A 23,118-nucleotide genomic window follows, 5' to 3' on the forward strand; every position below is an offset into this window, starting at 1 on the left:
ATCTTTGGGCAGCCCAACTCCGCCTCCGCCTTTGGGCCCCCGCGTACTCAGCTGGGGGCCATGCGGCTTTGGCGCCGCAGGCTCCCCTTGAATCCAGGCCTAGATCCGGATCGGCGCCGGTCGACCTTGACGCCTCCCCTGGCACTGAATCCACCGGCAACACGTCTGCCAACGGCGCCGGCTGTGTCCCCAGCCGACCCTGGCCTCCACCTTGAAGTAGACACTGAGTCGGACGACGCCAGATCCGGCGCCAACGGGTACTTTTGTGCTCTTGTTCTACCCAGGCTCTTTGAGACTTGATTGGCAGTCAGAGGAGGGTGAGGAGGACAGAGAGGGGTCTGGGGACCCTTTAACCGGCCAGTTGGTGTATGAGCAGGACTGGAGAGAGGAACTGGGGGGAGCCAGTGGTCTGGATAAGTCACCAGACCTTGGCATGTTGTCTCCTCCTACCGTGGCTACGGAGGAGGGAGTGTCATGCGCAGTAATGTTGCGTAGGGCGGCCGAGGCTCTCCACCTCGAGCTACCTATGGTGGCAGTCAGGACTAACCTCCTGACAGAGGTCCTTCAACCGTCAGCGAGCTCTTCGGAGCCTCTGCTGCCGTTTAATGAAGCCCTCACGGACATCCTTTTGGGCACCTGGTCCAGGCCCAACAAAGGGGCTCCTGTCGACAGGATGATTGCCTGACGCCACCGCCCGGCTCTGGGCGACCCCACTTTCCTCTCACAACACCTCACCCCTGAGAGGTTGGTGGTCCAAGCCTCCACTTCTAAAGGCGCATTCCGTAACGCACCACCAGATAGGGAATCCAAAAAGCTGGACCACCTTGGGAAGAAAATGTTTTCTTCCGCCAGCTTGGGACTGCAGTCGGTAAACACCACATGTCTGTTGGGCCATTTCGCCCACTCTTTGTGGGATACGATTGCGCAGGTGCTGCCCTAGTGCCCGGAGGAGGCCCGGGCCGTACTCCCGTGCAGTTGCCGAGGGGAGAGACGGAGCAAAGTTTACCATCCACTGTGGGTGGGTACCGGCGACGCACTTGGCAGGACAATTTCCACATCAGTAGCCCTTCGACGCTACTCCTGGTTGCGTTCGACTGGTTTTTCTGGGGATGTCCAATCCACACTTGTGGACATGCCCTTTGATGACTGCAACCTTTTCGGCGACAAGGCAGACTACACACTAGAGCACTGTCCTACTCCGCTTTGTACATATTGGCCCTGATGCCCGACATCGGATCCGTTGTCGACAATTCTCTCACCGTTTTTAGTATTTTTATTTTCATTTTTTATTTTCATTGTGTTTCTCATGTGCCATTTTTATGATATATTCCCCATTATATGTGCACATGTCTTCAGACGGAGTAACCTTTACCATTACACTATGGCGGGATGTCCGCCTGTCCCGTTTTTATTTTCAATATGGTCCACACCGGACGTCACCCTCTGGAGCCGTCCTTTCTCTCTAGTCTTTATTTATCAGCTCTCTGTAATCTTGCGAGTATTCTCTCCAGGTACCGGTCCTCACCTGTTCCAACGGTTCATGTTCTTTCTCCCCGACATTCATGTAAGTTTATTTACATGTTTTTACCGTCGAGCTTTGTTTGTTTTTTTTGATTGTTTTCCGTTTGATTGATGGGATTGCCCCATCATTCTCATCTGCATATCTTATCGATTTTTAGCTTAACACCACTGTGTTTCACCTCGTGAACAGTTGTTGGTAAGTGGTAAGCCACTTTTCCTCACATTTTATCACTTCGTTACCCAGCACCTTGTTTCCAACCTTTATCGTTGTTTTTCCCGCAGCAGTGTATCGGCTGGTATTTACGCTTTTGCCCGTAATCTCACCCTCAATGAGGTCCTTTTTGGTACATTAGACGAGGTGAGTTCACCTCGCCATGTATACCTCCGCACTTCTTTCCCTTTCTACATTTCCAGTAGAATACAGATTATCACTCTTTTGATTATCACCACGGTGCATTACTTTTCCTGGTGGCGTGGTTCTTGCTGCCTCCATTTCAGCACAGGATATTGTTGTATTCACACACCCCACAAACAGTGTCTCGTTTTACTGCTTATGTAGCGTGGCTAATAGCTTGTTGAATCATCTGTAATGGTTTTCATTGGGTACTATCAGTATGTGTTCGATTATCAGTAATGTCAATTATTATTGTGTTTTTGTCTTTAGATTTCCCCTGACGAAGGGACGTGCCGGTCCCGAAATGCATTGGGCTCATCTTTATTCTCTCATGTACTAAATTGAGTTAACTAAAAATGTATTTTGTTTGTTTACTGACATAAATGTATCAGTATCAGGATGCACTATAAGTGATGTGTTCTGTCCAAAAAAACGAACCATATGTATATGTGTACAAATAATTTACATATATGAATTAATATATGTCTTCTGAATTCAATTGATTTGTTTGATTACTTTGCATATGATAAGGTGACTAATAATCAAGGGTCACAGCTACCCCCAGCACTGTGCGCAGTGGCGACTACCGCATGGTTAGTTTCCTTTTCTTACAGACATTAGGCCCGATTGACAGCGAGCATACCACTGCAGCACCTAAGTCACAAGTGATAAAATCAATTTTCTAATTTGAACTAGCAGGAGTGCGCTGCCCCCCCGTCATTTATCTGGGTTCTCTGAACGCCAGGGCGGACAAACTCAGCCGCCGGTGCATGATGGATCACGAGTGGCGTCTGAACTCTGACGTGGCGCAAGGCCTCTTTCGGCAGTGGGGAGAGGCTTGGTTAGATCTATTCGCCACCGAAGAGAACACGCAATGTCATCAGTTCTGCGCGTTGGAATTTCCAAGGCGGCACCTGCTCGGCGACGCTTTTCGTCGCGAGTGGAGTTGCGGTCTGTTGTATGCCTTTTCGCCTATACCACTTCTGCCCAGAGTGCTGAAGAAGATCAGGCACGACCGGGCCCAAGTCATCCTTGTGGCTCCGGATTGGGCACGAAGATACTGGTATCTTGAGCTACTCAGTCTGTCAATCGATCCCCCGATTCGACTGCCTCTTCAGGAGTACCTTCTGTCGCAGCAGCAGGGACGGTCCTCCACCCGAACCTGTCCAGCCTCCACATCCATGTGTGGAGATTGAGCGGCCGCAGTTGATGCCATTTGACTTGCCTCCTGAAGTCTGTGATGTCATTCTGGCAGCCAGGTGTCCCTCCACTAAAACTGTATACGCCTGCAGGTGGAACAAATTTGTGGCATGGTGCACAGCAAAGGCTGTGGATCCCCTTTCTGCCCCTCTTCCTGAGGTTCTCCTCTTTCTTCTTTCCCTGGCCCAGCAGGGCTCTGCTCTGGGCACCCTCAAGGGATACCTTTCAGCTGTTTCTGCTTTCTTACGGCTTCCTGGTCAGCCTTCTCTTTTCAAGTCCCCTGTTGTTGCTCGATTCTTTAAAGGCATTACTCATATGTTTCCTCCTATCCCCTTCGTAATGCCTCAGTGGGATTTGAACCTGGTGTTAACCTATCTGATGTGCACTCCTTTTGAGCCACTTCATAATTGTCCTCTTCGTCTTCTGACTCTTAAGACTGCTTTCATGGTTGCCATCACCTCTGCTAGACGGGTGAGTGAGCTCCAGGCTCTCTATTCTAAGCCTCCTTTCCTCTGTCCATCCGGACAAGGTTGTTCTCAGGACGCGTCCTTCCTTTCTCCCTAAGGTGTTAACTGCCTTTCAGATCGGCCAGTCTGTTACATTGCCCACCTTCTTTTCGCCTCCGCATCCCTCGAAAGCGGAAGAGAGGGTCTACCTTCTGGACCCTAAACGAGCACTGTCCTTCTATCTGGATCGTATGAAACAGTTCCGGGTGGACGACCAACTCTTAGTTGGTTACGTGGGCGCCAAGAAGGGGCGGGCAGTGAACAAGCGGACCATCTCTCGGTGGGTCGTCTTGTGCATTAAGGCCTGTTATTCCTTGGCTAAGAAAGAACCTCCTGTGGGGCTGCGGGCCCATTCCACTCGGGCCACAGCGGCAACTACTGCCCTGGGTCGGGGAGTCCCTCTGCAGGACATATGTCAGGCAGCTACGTGGGCCTCGCTGCACACGTTTGCTAAACATTACTGCCTAGACAGCAAAGTCCGGAGGGACGGCTTCTTTGGGCGTTCTGTTCTCCAGGACTTCCTGGTGTGATCTTGGTTCGCAGGCCCACCACCGGGGTTGGTATTGCTGGGGTATCTATTCTAAGGTAAGGAATCTAACTAACGTGTTTCTTTCAGATGAACAAGTTACTTACCTTCGGTAACGATATATCTGTAAGAAACATTAGTTAGATTCCTTCCCACCCCACCCATCCTCCCCGCTCTGCGAACTGATTTCTAGGGTTAAGGTCATAAAGAGACTAAATAGTGTGCAAGTGCTATACATGATGCTTGTCAGCCACATGTAAATACTTGTACTGAAAGGGACACGTTAGTGATAGATTCCTTACCTTAGAATATTCCTAGACGTCAGACTGGATCCGGAAATTTTTTTCGTCAGCATTACCCCTGTGCGTCGGTAGGTGGCGTCGTGCGGCTCCGCGTCCGTCGCTGGCGTCTTATGTGCCAAGATGACGTCACAGAGACTACTTAGGCGCCACCCATGCGCGCTGACGTCAGTTCTTTCTTTTTGCATGCCAGTAAGCGCAGATCCGGTTAGAGCACGTCCCTCAGTCACTTTTTGACTATATTTTTGAGACTTTTTGTCTCCTGTAAGTTAGAGTCTACTCTGGTGCACGTAGGGATGCCTGGTTTTAAGTCTTGTGGGGCCTGCCATCACAATATGTCGGTGATGGACCCCCACGACGTCTGTCTCTACTGTCTGGAGAGCGACCACGACTCCCGGGCCTGTATGGACTAAATTTACCATGGCCCCGAAGGCCTTGAGGGAGCGGCGCCGGAAGCTGTTTTAGGTCCGGCACTAGTCCCTGTGTCGTTCAGTCATGGGGCCGCTCCAGAGAACACTTGCAGGGCCACCATCATCTCTCCTTGGGCTCCAAGTCTTCACCCTCTGATTCGGGTAAGAGACGACACAAAAAAGTCGAAGAAGCGTTGTCTCTCTCCGCCGTCCCCCCGTCGGTCCCCGGATGCGGACGAGAGGGACAGGGGTTCTGCCCCTGCGGCTCCTTCGGAGCCCGGGAGTCCAGCGGCCTACCCGCCTTACCCGGGTCCGTCAGCGACTCCCGCACAGGTGCAAGAATTTCTTGCTACCTTGGACCGCCTGTTTAGGCCTCGGGCTCCCACCGGCGTGCACTTGGGCCCCGCGGTACCGTGTCAGGATCCTGTCCGGCCGTCTCCGGCCCCGGCCCCGCAGGATCCTGTGCCGCTGGCTCCGGCCATGGCGCCACAAGGTCCCGCGCTGCCGGCTCCGGCCCCAGTGACGCCCTCTGCTCCACCCCCGGCGCCACAGTGGGTACCATTTGTTATGCCCCTGCCCAGGTTCTCTGACAATATTGTCCCTACCTGGGATCCGCATTGGGACACTGCACTGGTTTGGCCCCGTCCGGCGCCGTTTGCTCCTTCCCCCGGTCCCTGCCGCCGCAGCCTGTCCCACATACAGGGGTTTGCCTCTCCTCCGCCTACCATGGAGGAGGGCGCTTTGTACAAGATGGTGCTTCGTCGGGCCACTGAGGTCCTCCACCTTGATCTCCCTATGGTTGCCCTATGTCCAATCTCCGCACTTGGTCGCGGCCTGCCACAGGGGCCCCAGTGGATAAGAATGTCGCCAGGCGTCATCGCCCGGCGCCGGGTGACCCTGCCTTTCTGACCCCTCATCCCATGCCCGAGCGCCTGGTCATCCAAGCTCCGACGTCCCAGAGTGCCTTTCCCACGGCTCCGCCAGATAAGGACTCTAAGAAGCTGGAGCAGTTCGGCAAGTGGTTGTTCTCTTCGGCGAGCTTAGAGCTGCGGTCGGTGAACACCGCTTGCCTCTTGGGCCGCTATTCCCACGCGGTGTTGGATTCCGTTGCACAGGTGTTGCCTCAGTGTCCTGAAGAGGCCCAAGCTGTGCTGTCTCAAGCTGTTGCTGAGGGTAAGGATGTGGCTATGTTTGCTATTCGGTGTGGTTTGGACACCGCGGACTCACTAGGTAGAGCCATTTCTACGACTGTGGCGCTTCGACGCCACGCCTGGTTGAGATCTACCGGGTTCTCGCCAGATGTACAAAGCTCACTCATGGACATGCCCTTTGATGGCACCCGTCTGTTCGGCGATAAGGCCAACAGTGCGCTGGAGCGTTTTAAGGACTCGCGTGCTACGGCCAAATCCTTAGGTCTTTCCACAAAAAGACCAGCCACTCCTGGTTTTCGTTCATTTCGTGGCCAAGGCAGGGGCACCCAGGCACGTTCCTTCAGCAAGTCTGTGCAGAACCAGCCTGAGCACGGCCGGGCTTCCGCAGGGCCGGGTCTGGGAATCAGCGTGGGGGTCAGTCCACCTCCGCTGCTTCTATCTCCAAACCTTCCTAATCCGAGCTTTGTGGAGCACCCGACGCCGGTGGGTGGCAGGATCTGCCATCACCTCCCCCCACTGGCATGCTATCACATCCGGCAAGTGGGTGTTGCAGATCATCCGCAAGGGTTACTCCCTTCCCTTTCAGTCCACCCCTCCAACCATGCCACCTTAGTACCACCGCATGTCGGGGGAACACTTGGCAACTCTCCAGCAAGAAGTTACGACCCTCTTGGCCAAGGGGGCCATTGAGTGCGTTACTGGGCTGGTAGTAGGGAGTGGTTGTTATTTCCAATACTTTCTGGTCCCCAAGAAGGACAAAGGGGGTCTGCGTCCCTTCTTGAACCTCCGGAACGTCAACCGCTTCCTCCGGAAGGAGTTCAAAATGCTGACTCTGGTCTTGGCTGCCCTCGACCCTGGAGACTGAATGGTAGCGTTGGACTTGCAGGACGCATATTTTCACATCCCCGTCCTGCCGGCCCACCGGCGTTACCTGCGGTTCACGGTAGGCCCGGGCATTTTCAGTTTGCCATGCTCCCCTTCAGCCTTACCAGCGTCCTTTGGGTGTTCACGAAAGTGATGGCGGTCGCAGCTCATCTGCGCCGGTCAGGGGTGTCCGCCTTCCACTACCTTGATGTCTGGTTGTTGAAGGCGGGCTCGCCCCAGGCAGTCGTCTTTCACCTTCAGACTACAGCCGACCTGCATTCGCTAGGGTTCTCCATCACTGTTCCGAAGTCACACCTGCCCCCCTCTCAGAAGCTCCTCTTCATTGGAGCAGTTCTGGACACGACACAGTTCCGGGTTCATCCTCCCGAACAGCGAGTCTGGGATATTCAGGCTAGGATTCTGATCTTTCAGCCTCTGTCCGGGGTTTCAGTCAGGATGACCCTCCTGCCCCTGGACCTGATTGCCTCCTGCATCCTGCTAGTGCAACATGCCAGATGGCATATGCTGGCTCTGCAGTGGAATCTGAAGTTCCAGTGGGCGCAGCATCAGGGCAACCTGTCCGATCATGTCCAGATCTCGGAGGACACTGCACGACAATTGCAGTGGTGGCTCACGAATCGCGATTGGATCAATGGCAGATCCCTCTCCCTTCCCCAACCGGAGCACACAGCGGTGACGGGTGCGTCCCTCCTGGGATGGGGTGACTACTTGGGAGAGGCAGAGATCAGAGGACTCTGGTCTCCGGCGGAGTCCTGGCTCCATATCAACCTTTTGGAGTTTCGGGCGATCCGACTTGCACTGAAGGCATTCCTTCCCTTTGTCCGGGAAAGTGTGGTGCAGGTGTTCACGGACAACACCACCGCCATGTGGTATTACAACAAACAGGGCGGGTGGGGTCGTGGACCCTATGTCAGGAGGCTCTGCGCCTCTGGACATGGCTGGAACATCAAGGCATTACCTTGGTGGTTCAACACCTGGCAGGTCGCCAGGGCGGACGAACTCAGCTGCCGGTGCTTGATGGATCGCGAATGGCGTCTGCACTCTGACGTGGCGCAAGGTCTCTTTCTGCAGCGGGGAGAGCCTTGGATAGATCTATTCGCCACCGAAGAGAATGGCAATGTCATCAGTTCTGTGCGTTGGAATTTCCAAGGCAGCACTCGCTCGGCGACGCTTTTCGTTGTGAGTGGAGTTGCGGTTTGTTGTACGCCTTTCCGCCTATACCACTTCTGCCCCGAGTGCTGAAGATTCGGCGCGACAGGGCCCTAGTCATCCTTGTGGCTCCGGATTGGGCACAAAGATACTGGTATCCCGAGCTACTAAGCATGGCGATCAATTCCCCGATCCGTCTGCCTCTTCGTGAGGATCTTCTGTCGCAGCAGCAAAGGACGGTCCTCCACCCGAACCTGTCCAGCCTCCACCTCCATGCGTGGAGATTGAGTGGCGACAGTTGACAGATTTCGATCTTCCTCCCGAAGTCTGTGATGTCATTCTGGCAGCCAGGTGTCCATCCACTAAAATGGTATATGCCTGCCAGTGGAAGAAGTTTGTGGCATGGTGCACAGCAAAGTCTGTGGATCCCCTTTCTGCCCCTCTTTCTGAGGTCCTTTTGTTCCTACTATCCTTGGCCCAGCAGGGCTCTGCTCTGGGCACTATCAAAGGTTATCTTACGGCCATCTCCTCCTTTCTAAGGCTTCCAGATCAGCCTTCTCTCTTTAAGTCCCCGGTTGTTAACCGTTTCCTGAACGGCATTACGCATACGTTTCCTCCCGTGCCTTTCATAATGCCTCAATGGTACTTAAATCTTATCTTGACCTTTCTGATGTGCGCTCCTTTTGAGCCCCTTCATAACTGTCCTTTACGTCTTCTCACTCTCAAGACGGCTTTCCTGGTAGCTATCACCTCTGCCAGAAGAGTGAGTGAGCTCCAGGCTCTTTCTTCTAAACCTCCTTTCCTTTCTGTTCATCCGGACAAGGTGGTTTTAAGGACCCGTCCTTCTTTTTTGCCAAAGGTTGTCACGCCCTTCCACGTCAGGCAGACCATCACCTTGCCCACCTTCTTTCTGCCTCTGCATCCTTCAAAAGAGGAAGAGAGGCTCCACCGTCTGGACCCAAAACGTGCGCTCTCGTTCTATCTGAAGTGTACACGGCAGTTCCGGGTTGATGATCAGCTCTTTGATGGCTACGTGGGCGCCAAAAAAGGATGGGCCGTGCACAAACGAACCATCTCTTGGTGGGTCGTTCTGTGCATCAAAGCATGTTACTCCTTGGCTAAGAAGGAGCCTCCTGTGGGGCTGAGTGCCCATTCTACCAGGGCAACTGCAGCCACTACTGCCTTGGGACGTGGCGTTCCCTTGCAGGATACTTGTCAGGCAGCTATGTGGGCCTCGCTGCACAGGTTTACCAAGCATTACTGCCTTGACAGTCAAGTCCGGAGAGACAGCTTCTTTGGCCGTTCTGTTCTCCGTGACTTTCTGGTGTAATCTGTTCGCAGACCCACCACGGGGGTTGGTATTGCTGGGGTATCTATTCTAAGGTAAGGAATCGATCATTAACGTGTTTCTTTCAGATGCACAAGTTACTACTTGTGTAACGATATATCTGTAAGAGACATTAGTTAGTGTTAGATTCCTTACCGCCCCACCCATCCTCCCTATTCTGCGTACTGATTCTAAGGTTAAGGTCATCCCAGCAGGGCCCTAGTTTCATGGCACCAGTGGTCAGTTTCTTGTATGGCTCTGCGTTCCTGGCGCGGAAAGTCGTATACAGAACTGACGTCCGCGCGCATGGGTGGCGCCTAAGTAGTCTCCGTGACGTCATCTCAGCGCATACGACGCCAGCGACGGACGCGGAGCCGCACGATGCCACCTACCGACGCGCAGGGGTACTGCTGATGAAAAACTTTCCGGATCCAGTCTGACTCCTGGGGATGTTCTAAGGTAAGGAATCTATCACTAACTAATGTCTCTTACAGATATATCGTTACACAAGTAGTAACTTGTGCATCATGTATAGCACTTGCGCACTAGTAAGTCACTTTATCAGTTTCAGTGCGCCATTACAATTTTAGGAGCACCTTGTTATAAGATTGATTCACGAAATTGAGTTCTTGTTAGTAACAAGACATTTTCATTGTGAAATAACAATAAATTTGTGTATCACATTTAAAAGCCTTATTAGGGAAGGCTTTTCTACACCTATTGCCGTGGAAGATGAGGGCTACATTTCCCCCATAGGGACCATTTGCGACTAAGCTTCAGTGGCAGGCCTAGACTCAAACTTTCATCATTGTCACTATAGAGCTGGCACAGTTAAATGGAAATCCAGTACTTGTAAAGCACGAACCGTTACCCAAAGGCATCCCGGCGCTGGGGACCGTCGGGAAGATTAAGCAAACTATTGCCCAGAGTCACATGGTGCTGGGCTGACCTGCCGCCAGTGCTGGGGATCGAACCGTGAGCCCCAGATTCCAGCGTTGGTCGCCCTGGCCGCGGCGCCACACCTCTTCCCAATTAAGTGCTGCAGTTCATTACAGACATTTAACTTATCAGCCCTGGACACCTCTTATCCCGTATACTATCAGCTTACGGGTAATTTAAGCATGCCAATCAGATATTAGACAATCGCACACATACTTTGAGGGATCACAGAAGCATATGAACAGGGGGACTGTACAGCAGTGTCCAGTGTACAGCGTTGTTGAAAACCCAGCAGCATCAGTCTATTATTTTTCTTTTTTCATACAGTATTGCCCTGCTTTCATTTGTTATATCAGAAGATTACTTTTTCTTTCTGACTTGAGCAGCAGGACTGAGAGTGCAGCACTATAGACCACAGATTAGGGGGTGGGGGGTTATCAAGTGGGTGCTTATTAGCTCGAGACAGACTTGCATATAGCTATCCAGGTATCTGTAGAATGTAGCCATATTAATGCCTTCAACTGAAAATGTTTCCCATTGCTTAAATATTGGCATAAATACAGTAGGCCATACTGAGCATGTTGGCTAGTGATTGCTATTAGCTCAGTAGGCGGATGGTGTTTAAGACCGGTCTTGAAATTTCATTGGATTAAGTTGTTGCACATAGATGCAATCTGCCTTCTGTCTTTGGGCTGGAGTAGGGCTGTTAAAGTTTCACTTCTTTATTACTGCATTTATAGACTGATGTTAATCAATGGGTGCTTACATGTATAAAGTAACCTTGTATGAAGCTTTTATAAAGGAGCATCTTCAGTTTAAAGTTGATAGGCAACTGGTGTGTCTGGGTAGTGCCTGACCTGCATATGTCCTGCACCCCTCTTTTCAATATAGTCTGAACTCAGCTGCATGGATGGCACTTGCACATGTGACTTTCCAACCAGTGAGCTGGAGAAGGTGTTACCGGAGAACATCCTATGCAAGTATTATGAGCGGAAAGCAGAGGAGGAAATCGCTGCTGCCTGTGCGGATGAGCTTGTCAGGTTTGTGCTCTGATTGGCATGCATTTGATGATTTTGCGACATTCTTTCCTGAAGTCCATATTTTTCATATATACTGATCAGTTATGTTTTATATGAACTTGCTGATTTGCGCCTGATATAGGCAGCTCTGAAATTATAAGTTTTCTTGTAAAGTAAAATTATTTATTAGAGATAAAAGGGTTTCTGTTATAGCTTTCTTAGCTAAACTGTTTTGCTGAGCCAGCGGTTGAGTTACTTTTCTTCATTACAATTGAACAGCCATGGCCAAAGCTAGTAGCTCTGGCATTATTAGGAATAATGAGTGATTCTTTACTGGCTGGCAATTTTGTGTCTGTGGCTGTACAAATCATTGAGTGAGTACGAAAGAGCAAATGGTAAATTGTGGATCCATGAATGGATGAGCGATGTGGGTGCACAGATGTATGGGTGAGTTGATGGATTTATAATAGTGTGCATATATGAATGGGTGAGTGAATGCATGAATGGATAAGGCCACACCAACAAAATCCTATGAATGGCATGAGGTTACCTTCCACTGTTTCCATCCACTCACTGAAGCATATATTCATCTTATTCATCCTTTCACAATCACCCATTCAGTCATCCCCTACTTTCAGTAATTTGCCCCACCATACAACCCACACACAATTGCCTTGACCATGCTATATCTTGTACACTAAGACACATGAAGACATCACTGTTGCATCACTGTTGCATCACTGTTAAATCGAGCTTAGTTAAACCCATGCTATGTGAAAATGCATGTTCGAGGCAAATGAGCTGTAGATCATATGCTTGTGCATAGATCGCCATCTAGTGTTGGGTCCGGATGTTTGCACTTTGTTTTTCTTCGAAGAAGTCTTTCCAGTCACGAGGTAGGTGACTCCTCCCTTGGGTGATAGTGTGCATGGACATGGACTTCATTGCTAGATTGTGGTTTTCCGCCATCTGGTTCGGATGTGAATTGTTGTTCTCCTGTTCGGCACCGTTCCTTCGGACCCCCTTCGAAGCGCAAGCCACTACCCTCGACGGTATTGTTTATCGATCACGTTTCCCAGTCTCCGCGCATCGTTTTGCTCTCGAATCTTCTATTGGAACATTTGTGGAAGGCCATTGGACATACCCGCGCCGGGATCGGTCGCAGCTGATGGAATGGACTCCATTTAAGTTATGTCCAAGTTCCCGCGCACTGACTTGCACAAAGTGTGCAACCTTTGCCTATCCCCGAAACATGATGAGAAAGACTGTGACGCGTGCCCGTCGTTTCGGTGGGGGAAAACCCTCCGTGATAGTCGGGCTTGACATCACGAAATGTACCAGCAAAGCGGCCCGGCGCCAGACCTCCTCGCAGAAGAGTCCGATCACGACGAATCGCAAGCGCAGGAAGCCGAGATGGAGGAGGAGCACTTCTCCGTATCCGATGCTGACTCCAATGCCGAAGACTTCACCCTGGCACAACAGACAGTAAGTAAAGAGCCTTTTGTTCCCCGATCATCTCCTTTACAAGAAAAAGGCTCCGGTCCCTTCTCTGCCTTCGGGCCAAGGTCGGCACTGAGAAAGTTTCGAGCACCCCGCCTTCAGGCTCGGCGCCGAAGCACAGACAACAGCCTTCCGGCTCGGGCTCGACCCGTCTCCACGCCTGTGCCTACCCAAAACCTTCGGCGTTGAAACCAAAACACCTTCTGGTCTCGGTTCCGCCACTGCTGAAAGCTAAATCTTTGGAGCCAAAACTTTTGACGCCGAAACAGACGTCTAAAGACAGTACAGCGACTAAAGAGTGTCGGGCCGAAATTCCACCGAATCTGAAACAGAATGAAATCGCAATCCACCCTGAAACTGGTCACATTCATGCCAAACGTCCGGAAAAGAGGAAAATGGGCTTATCAGAGGACTACCACATTCCTTTAAAAAAAGAAAAATGTGGCTATTGACTCTTCTTCTGTTTACATTTCTGAAGACCCTCTTCTTTCACCTGCACATTCCCCTACACCACCATCCCCTGACCCACATGATACAGGGGATGATGGTGGTGATGATGATGATGATTTTATATGCCTATGCACCACAAGATATCCCACAGGATCCTGATCCATTGGATCATTCTAATGTCCCTCAACCTGATCATGACCCTGATTTGTATCCATCTAGACTTTTCCCCTCCAGGTGATAATATTGGGTACGTTGAGCTCATTAATAGGGCTGCAGAATACCATAGGATAGAGCTCCGTAAGGAGAGTCTGGAGGAGGATTTTATATTGGAGACCCTTAGTTTATCTCAAAGGGCTACCCAAACCTTACCGATCCTAAAGGTCCTGCTTAAACATACTGAGGATATCTTTCAGGACCCTGTCAAAGCTAGGATCATCACTTCCAGGGTAGGGAAGAAATACAGGGCTGCACCTAATGACCCAGTCTACATCAAAGGCCAGTTACCTTTAGACTCTTTGGTCGTTTCTGTAAGAGGGCTAACTCCCAAACCACGGGATGTCACGCCTCCTGATAGTCCAAAATATTGGATGCTTCCGGTAAACTGATAGCATTACTGGCAAGATATGATAGAGATCATTATGATGAAATCCAGAAGCTCACTGAGTTCCTTCCTGATGAGCATAAAGCTAAAGCCAGCGACCTTATTCAAGAGGGTAAATTAATAACCAATACCTCTATCAGATGTGCCTTAGATCAGGCTGATAATACTGCTCCGTAGGCATGTTTGGTTAAGGTTTTCTGGGTTTAAACCTGAGGTACAAGCCTCTATCCTTAATCAACCTTTTGATATGTAATTACTCTTTGGCCCATCCTTGGAAAAGATAAAAAAAGACACAGAGGTTGCTAAGTTCATGGGGGCCTTACAAGCACCTTCCAACAGAGGTTCCTTTCGTCGCTCATATTACAGGGGCAGCTCCAAAAACATCTCTACAGACAATACCTCCTCCTCTTACAAGGGCAACAATCAGTCGGCCTCTTCAAGAGGTTATTTTCGAGGGGGATATAGAGGAAATAACGGCATGGGAAGAGGCAGAGGTAATTCAACATGCACCTCTCCGCCAACAACAACAAACAATGGCTTGTTTGCCATACCCACGACCATTCCTCTCCTGTCGGAGGACGTCTCTCACAATTTCTACCCATTTGGAATACGATTACATCCGACAAATGGGTTCTACAAATTATCCAATCTGGTTATTGCCTGGAACTTACAAGCACTCCACCCAATATTCCTCCAAGGTCACACCTCATGTCACAATAACATCTTGCGCTTCTAAAGCAAGAAGTTCTTTCCTTATTGCAAAAAGGTGCAATAGAACCAGTCCCTTTCCAATATCGAGGAACAGGAGTGTACTCCCTCTACTTTCTAATTCCCAAAAAGGACGGCTCTCTCAGGCCCATATTGGACCTCAGAGAACTCTATCTCTACATTCAATCAGACCATTTTCACATGGTGACACAACAAGTGCTTCTTCTCCTTCAGCACGGCGACTTTCTATCCACTCTGGATCTAAAGGACGCTTATTTTCATATACCAATACACCCTGCCCACCGCAAATACCTCCAGTTTGTGGTAGCAGGCCAACATTATCAATTCAAGGTCCTACCCTTCAGAGTGACAACGGCTCCCAAGGTTTTCACAAAATGCTTAACAGTAGTCGCATCCTACCTGAGGAGACAACATGTTCACGTCTTCCCCTACTTAGACTACTGGCTTATAAAGGCCAGTTCACACAACAGTTGCCTGTGACACACAGAGAAAACTGTGCAACTCCTTCACCAACTAGGGTTCACAATAAACCAGGCCAAATCCCATCTCCAACCCTCCATGTTTTAAGACTATCTAGGAGCTACCATACACGCACACAAAGCTGTAGCATATCCAACTCCAGCCAGACTCTGGACATTTCAGAACGTACGATCTGAAAGAGACACATTAGTGATAGATTCCTTACCTTAGAATATCCCCAGGCGTCAGACTGGATCCGGAAAGTTTTTTGTCAGAAGTACCCCTGCATGTCGGAAGGTGGTGTCGTGCGGCTCCGCGTCCATCGCTGGCGTCGTATGCGCCGAGATGAAGTCACGGAGACTACTTAGGCGCCACCCATGCGCGCTGACGTCCGTTCTTTCTTTTTCCGCACCAGCAAGGGCAGGTCCGGTTACCAGCTCGAGTGTTCATGCAATTACTAGGAATCATGGCGTCTTGCATTTTCATAGTTCCCTACGCAAGACTTCAGATGCGTCCCCTGCATGAATGCTTAGCACGTCATTGGAACCAGGCTCAGGGTCAGTTATCAGATCTCGTGTTGGTAGACTGCCGCACCTATCGCTCTCTGCAGTGGCGGAACAAACAAAACATGTTAAAAGGGCAGCTCTTCAGCGACCCGGATCCACAGATAGTACTACCAACAGACGCATCACTAACAGGTTGGGGAGCACATCTCTAAAACCACACAATTCAAGGCATGTGGAGCCCCCAACAGAAACCGTTTCACATCAATCACCTAGATCTCCTAGCGATGATTTTTCTGGCTCAACGCATTTCAATTTCAGTTAGTACGTAAAACCGTACTAATTCGTACAGACAACATGACAGCCATGTACTACATTCAAAACCTGGGGAGGTACACACTCCCTCCAACTGTCCCAGCTAGCACAGGAAATCTGGAGCTGTGCCATTCATCACAAAATCTATCTCCTGGCAGAACACCTCCCAGGAGTGGACAATCAGATAGCAGATCTGCTAAGTCGCCAGACACAACAGATCCATGAATGGTAACTACATCCTCAAGTCCTCCTCCCATTCTTCCAGATGTGGGGCTTCCCAAACATAGACCTGTTCGCCACGCATCTAAACGCAAAATGGCCAAACTTTGCGTCCAGGTATCCACACCCATTGTCCAAAGGCAATGCACTAGGGATGAATTGGTCAGGGATATTTGCGTACGCTTTTCTGCCTCTCCCACTCATTCCATTAGTGGTTCAGAAACTTAAACGTCCCTGACGATAATCCTAGTTGCTTCCACATAGGTACGTCAACCATGGTTCACAACCCTATTGGAACTCTCAGTAGTTCCTCATCAAACACTACGTCTTTCACCCTGTCTCCTCACCCAGAGCCATGGCGAGATAAGACACCTAGATCCCAGTCAACTCAATCTAGCGATCTGACACCTGCAGTCCTAGAGTTAGGCTATCTAAATCTACCGCCAGACTGTATGAATATCATCAAGGAAGCTTGGCGTCCTACCACAATAGCCTTCTATGCAGCCAACTGAAAGCGGTTTGTGATTTACTGTAACAACAACCACATCAACCCGCTTGATGCTTCGGTACAAAACATTATATGCTATTTGTTACATCTAGAACGTTCCAATTTAGCATACACATCTATCCGCTTACATCTTGCTGCAATGGCTACATACCTCCAGAATAGACGGCATCTGTCTCTTTTCCGAGTACCTGTCATTAAAGCATTTATGGAGGGACTCAAATGAGTTTTTCCACCAATATGTCCACCTGCCCCAGTGTGCAATCTCAATATTGTTCTCACCAGACTGATGGGTCCACCCTTTGAACCATTGCAAAGATGTAAACTTCAATTTTTTTACATGGAAAGTGGCTTTTCTAGTTGCGATCACATCACTCAGAGTCGGTGAGGTCCAGCATTAACCATAGAAGAACCTTTTTTGCAGATGCACCAAAACTAAGTGGTTCTTCAGGCCAACCCTAAATTCCTTCCTTAAGTAATTTCTGCCTTTCACATTAATCAATCGGTTGAGTTACTGGTTTTCTTCCCTCAACCAGATTCAGTGGCAGAACGTGCTCTGCACACACTAGATGTCAAACGAGCATTGCTGTATTCCATTGAAAGGACAAAACCTTCCTTTCACACCAATCAACTTTTTGTAGCCTTTGCTCCACCACACATGGGCAATGCCATATCAAAATCAGGTATTGCAAGGTTGATTGTTAAGTGTATACAGATATGTTATGCAAAGGCTAAACGAACATTGCCAGTACCCCTTAGAGCACACTCCATGTAAACTGGGGGCTTCTATGGCATTCTTAGGGGTTATACCCATAGACGACATATGCAAAGCTGCAAAATGTCTACCCCTCACACATTCACAAAACACTATTCAGTGGATGTGTTAGCAGCACAACAAGCTAGAGTATGCCAGGCAGTTTTATGTACACTATTTCAGACTACTGCAACAGCTACAGGTTAGGGAGATAACTGCTGTATAGTCTATGCACAAGCATATAATCAACAGCTCATATGCCTCTAACGAAAAAGGCTACTTGCCAGTATGCATCTGTTCTTGGCATGTAGAGCTGTTGAGTCCTATGCGCCCAACCGCCTCCCCGGGTACCTATACCTGTTGCAGTTACATCTTACTTAGATACATACATTCATGGGTATCTCCTTCTAACTACTCTTACTGGCTCCATTATCACACTCTGCGGAGAAAACAATCTAACAATGGTGTCCATGCGCACTATCACCTAAGGGAGGAGTCCCCTACCTCGTGACTGGAAAGACTTCTTAGAAGAAAAACAAAATACAAACATCCGGACCCAACACTAGATGACGATCAATGCACAAGCATATGACTCTACATGCCAAGAACAGATGCATACTGGTAAGTAGCATTTTCCTTAACCTCTTCAGTGCCCCGCCCTTTCCCCGCCCTGTGCCGGGCGTTGCATTAGCGGGCGGGGTTTATGACGAGATAGTCTCGTCATGGGCACAGCGCAACCGCGCTCCATGACGAGACCATCTCGTCATGGGCACTGAAGGGGTTAAGTCACAAAATAGTGCTAAAGCAGGTCTCACAATCATGTTGGTAGAGCTTCACCCATTTTTTGATGAAATATTATTAGAATAGCTGACATAATTACCTCTATTGGGTTCAATTTAAATACATCCCATTGAATAGCGAACAAGCATTGCATTCCTATTGAGCGTGCAAGGCTGTCTGACCTTTCAACCAAGTGGTGTGCAAATTCTTAACATCTGCACAGTCACTGCAATCTTTCTGTGCCACATGTATCACAATCCTTCAGAATCTCAGTTTCAATCAGGACTACGTATCTAAGCGATTTCCTGCACACATCCGTATTGAATTAAAACCTGGTGGCGTTGCATCAGTGATACCAAGTGGAGGAATCCAGAAGGCCAATGGGGGAAGGACTACCATGTTAAAGAGTAGCAATTTAAAAAAAGAACAGCAATGGCACAGAGTTGAATATGTTCATGTGTGTGTCCTGTTGCTCATGCCAGGTTTGTGGAGGGCTTTGAAAACCCAGACCTCACAGAATCTTGTAAGCAGTCAGTATCGTGAACATCACATCGTAAGCACAAATCTTCAGGTCGTGTGAGGAAGTGATACCATTGTGATCCATTAACACCCATGACCTGGGACAGCACTCTTCTCAGGATAGGTTTATAATGACAGATGCATGCACTCACTCTGGATTCTTTTAACTTTTAATCCTGCTCTGTTGAAATATCAGTTCATAACATTTGTGCTGTTGGTTTATAATACGGCCTTTCATAATACACTAGCCAAGCATAGGCTTCAGGTGCTGTTTCAGTTGAGTGTGCTGTTATGTAGTGGGTATAGCTCTATCTCCAGGCTAGCCACAGGTTTTCCACATGGCCAGTTAGTCGCAATCCATGTGAACTACCAAGTTTGTTTTGAGTAGGAGTGCATCTATTATGTACAACCCTAAGCAACGACTAAACAATTCTACCACCTACTCACCATATCTTAGCAATCAAAAAACAAAGCGGGCTGCAAAGATGTTGGATGCTTAAGGAGCTGGAGAGATGCTGACACCACTATTCAGATTGATACTTCTAATAGCAAATTCATCACCTTTAAAATATTACGAGGAGTCAGACTGGATCTGGAGATTGTTTTACACCAATGCTTCCATACGCCTGTAGCTGGATCCCTATTGCTCCACAATGGCTTCACACCATCCCAGAAGTGACAGAACCGTGTATCTACCTCCATGCCAGTTTTCAGAGTCTAATGGCCGAATTCACCCCCTACTCCATTGTGCTGCAGGGCATACTTAATGTCCTTCACAATACAACATTGATGTTGATGAGGAGGCAGATAATTTGCTCCTGCATCATTAAAATGAAGAACGGCTGTACTTAAACTAGCAAGATGCTAGTGGACTAGATACTTTACCAGAGACCGAGCTGACTCGCCACGTGGTCTACCAATGATAGAAGGTGCTGTAGTGGTGCGAACATCAATAGAAGTGCTAGATTTGCTATTGCCTACTCTGGAAACTAAAACCAGTTTACTGATAGAAATTCTTCAACCAAGGCCTCCATCTTTGAGCCCGTATTACCCTTTAATGAGGCCCGTTGGGACAGTGTCATAGCTACTTGGCCCGAGCCATGCTCAGCTTCTTCTGTCAGTTGACCCTGGTTTACAATACCTGCCAACCCCATGCAATCCTGAATTTCTGACTATACATACACCTGAAAGTAGTGTGGTGAAGGCATGAACATTTAATGTTTGTCCAAATGCTTTCACAACAACTTCCCAAATAGTGAGTCTAAAAGTATTGATGCCTATGGTACACAAATATTTCCCTCGGCTAGCCTAGCTTTACGGCTGTGTGCCTTCAGATCATGTACACCCATGCCTATGGGAAATGGGCAATATAATAGCCATAGGGGTTTCACAAAATAATTTTTACGTAAAAAAATTACGTTTAACCACATACAAAAGTACAAATAAAGGTACCCACAGACGAAACTTTCTTGAAAACAACTTTGTATTATTAGAATAACTTATTATAAAACATAAAAAGGATCAGAAACTGTACAAACATATAACATGGTGCTTATGGGGTTACACATAATATACATATAAAGACACACATTGCATTGTATACAAACAAACACAATGGCAGAGGAATGATAAACAAAATGTCTACTAAATCACAAGATCAATAATGCAATGACTGCATCCCCTTTAGTCGCCAAAGAGAGCGTTGATGACATTTCTACCTAGTCACTATAAAGGTCATCATTGGGACCCAGAAAAATATTTTGAAAGCAACCATCCGAGAATTGATGATGAGTGAATTGATCACATCAAAGAATCCGAGGATAGAGCCTTGCCAAAAGAAATTAGGGCTCAACACTTTCATAGATCAGATCAGGAAAATCAAAAAAAAGAAATTCAAGACAACGATTTCTTAACAGACTGCGTTTGAAGGCGCATAACCGATAAATCATTGTGATTCACAATGGAAATTCACTGGATTAGGAAAAGACTTGCATGACAGTTCACGCTACTCTCCACCCACACTGATGGGAAATGGCCAGAAAGACATTGTTGGTTGTTCTGAAGGACCTCCCAATGATCCAAAGTGCTAACTGTGCAGCAAAAAAGATGTTGCAGACAGGCCTGGTTACTACCGATGGAATAGGCCATGCTCTTGGCCTTACTGTACTCCTTAGATGGCTCACCTGCATGTGATCAACTTGGTTTTCAGGGAATCTACGAATGTCCCCTATAGACCTGCTCCTTGATGGATCTATACTGTTCAGAGTAAGGGGAAACTGGGGGGAACGTTTCATTTTCTATGTGATTTTTTTTAATTTGGGGAACTTTTAGCTCTTTTTAATTGTGATCGTTTTGTGCCTGGTGACACTACTTTGCTGGGCATTTGGTGTGGGCTTGACTCCCTGCCTCTGCCTTACACTGCAGACGTAACCTTCTCCGGCTAGCCGCCATTTTGGACGTGACGCGCACTCCTCGCGGTCAGCGGTCCACTCATTTCACGTCCTGTTCCGGCATTGGGCAAACCTATTTAACAGGGTTTAGTCAGACTTGCGGCGCTCTAGACAGGTGCTCTCCGCTACGCTACTAAGAAATTGTTTTAAAACTGCATTGTTTGTTACAAAGGCAAAACTGGGGGCAACGTTTCATTTTCTATGTGATTTTTTAATTTGGGGAACTTTTAGCTCTTTTTAATTGTGATCGTTTTGTGCCTGGTGACACTGCTTTGCTGGGCATTTGGTGTGGGCTTGACTCCCTACCTCTGCCTTACACTGCAGACGTAGCCTTCTCCGGCTAGCCGCCATTTTGGACGTGACGCGCGTTCCTCGCGGTCAGCGGTCCACTCATTTCACGTTGTATTCCGGCATTAGCCATTGTATTTAATGGGCTCTGTTCGTACACGTAGAGGGCGCGCCGAAGGCGCGCTTAAGGCAAGTCCGTCTGCGCCCGTCAGCGCTCAGGGCGAGTCATACTGCTTGTCTGGATGCAACTAGTAGTAATACCATTCAGTACTCTAGTTTGTTTCTAAAGTCCTTACGACCCCCTCAATGTTCATCATACTGCAATGATTTGGCGGGCTTCTCCAATGCCACTGTCTGTGTGGACTGTGGTTTTTGTTTAGGACCCCTGGTCTCTCCTGATAGTGTGTCTGGTGTTTCATCGGTGCAAGGGAACATCAGTGCCCCCCTCATTAATGCTAGATCGTTGAGAAAGCATTATGTAGATGTTGCGGATATGGTCTCTGATAATCACTTAGACCTATTGTTTATCACAGAGACTTGGCTTGATGTTCTCTCTAATCCTATTGTGGCCTTAGCCACGCCAGCTGGCTATAAAATCCATCGAGTGGATCGCCCTGTCTTCAGAGGGGGAGGCCTGGCTATCCTATATAGAGAGTGCTGGGCTCTGTTTAGCGAATAATCTTCCATTTGGGGTGCATGTGAGGTTCTTGATTTTAGCTTACAACTCTCTGCCCATTTTACTTTGGGGGGTCTCTGATTTATCGCCCTCCGGGGATAGCTAATGTATTCTTGGATTCATGTGGGGACGCTTTAGCTGACAGAGTTCTGCGGTTCACGAACTATTTGCTTCTCGGGGACTTTAATATCCATCTCGACTCTATGGATACAGCTGATTCGACTGCTTTTATCGACTCGCTGCATTTGGTCCACCTCTCTCAATGGGTCACTTATCCTACCCATCAAGGAGGACATACTTTGGATTCCATGTGCTCCAATTTTCCCGTTGTAGTTGAAAGGCCTCACCCGGTCGCCTGGACAGATCATTTTCCTATATTTTTTTCTTGGGACATTATGCGTCCTATCCGCCCAGGCAGTGTCAATCGGCCGCCTACTTTTAAGAAACTGGATGCTGGGCAATTGAGCAGCTGCTTGGCAGCCTCTCGCCCTTCCTTTTCCAAGGATGTTGAGGTAATGTGTCAAGGTTTGCAGATTGGATCACGACTGCAATTGGCGCTCCCTCTGCTCCGGGTCGGACTATTCTGAGAAGAGAGTCCCCATCCAAGCCTTGGTTTACTTCGGAATTGGGGATTCTGAAGCACGCCTGTAAGGTACTGGAGAGAGCATGGCGTTCCAGCGGGTATTGCCCCATAGCCAAACTTGCACTCAGAACTAAACAAAAACTTTATTATGCGGCTATTGGTTTGACCAAAGGCTGATATTTTGCTGATCGTATTGATCGTGCAAATAATAATTCCAGAGAAATATTTTCTATTGTGAAGAGTTTTGTGTCTCCTAGTGCCCAGGCTTTGGTGGTACCCTCATCGATCATCTGGTGTAACACCTTAACTAAATTTTTCAGGGACAAAATAGTTCGCATTCAGGACTCCTTTTCAATGGTGTCCATGAATTCTACTTCTGCCTGGTTGGGGAAGCAGATGTTAAAGATTACTTCCATTTTTTCAACTTTTAAACTGGCGGATCTGTCTTGTACCCTTAGGAT

General features: G+C 48.6%; 1 protein-coding gene across 2 annotated transcripts in view; it reads left to right on the forward strand.

Moving 5' to 3' along the window:
• RNF216 (ring finger protein 216) overlaps nucleotides 1-23,118 on the forward strand; it is an 883,004-nt gene that overhangs the window by 473,682 nt on the left and 386,204 nt on the right. For both annotated transcript variants that reach the window (XM_085629139.1, XM_085629141.1), the window contains one exon: nucleotides 11,199-11,347. In XM_085629139.1, coding sequence (XP_085485265.1) covers nucleotides 11,199-11,347 — 149 coding nt within the window. The remainder of the gene's footprint in view (nucleotides 1-11,198; nucleotides 11,348-23,118) is intronic.

Source organism: Triturus cristatus, chromosome 10, assembly GCF_964204655.1.
Source record: "Triturus cristatus chromosome 10, aTriCri1.1, whole genome shotgun sequence".
Classification (NCBI taxonomy): Eukaryota; Metazoa; Chordata; class Amphibia; order Caudata; family Salamandridae; genus Triturus; species Triturus cristatus.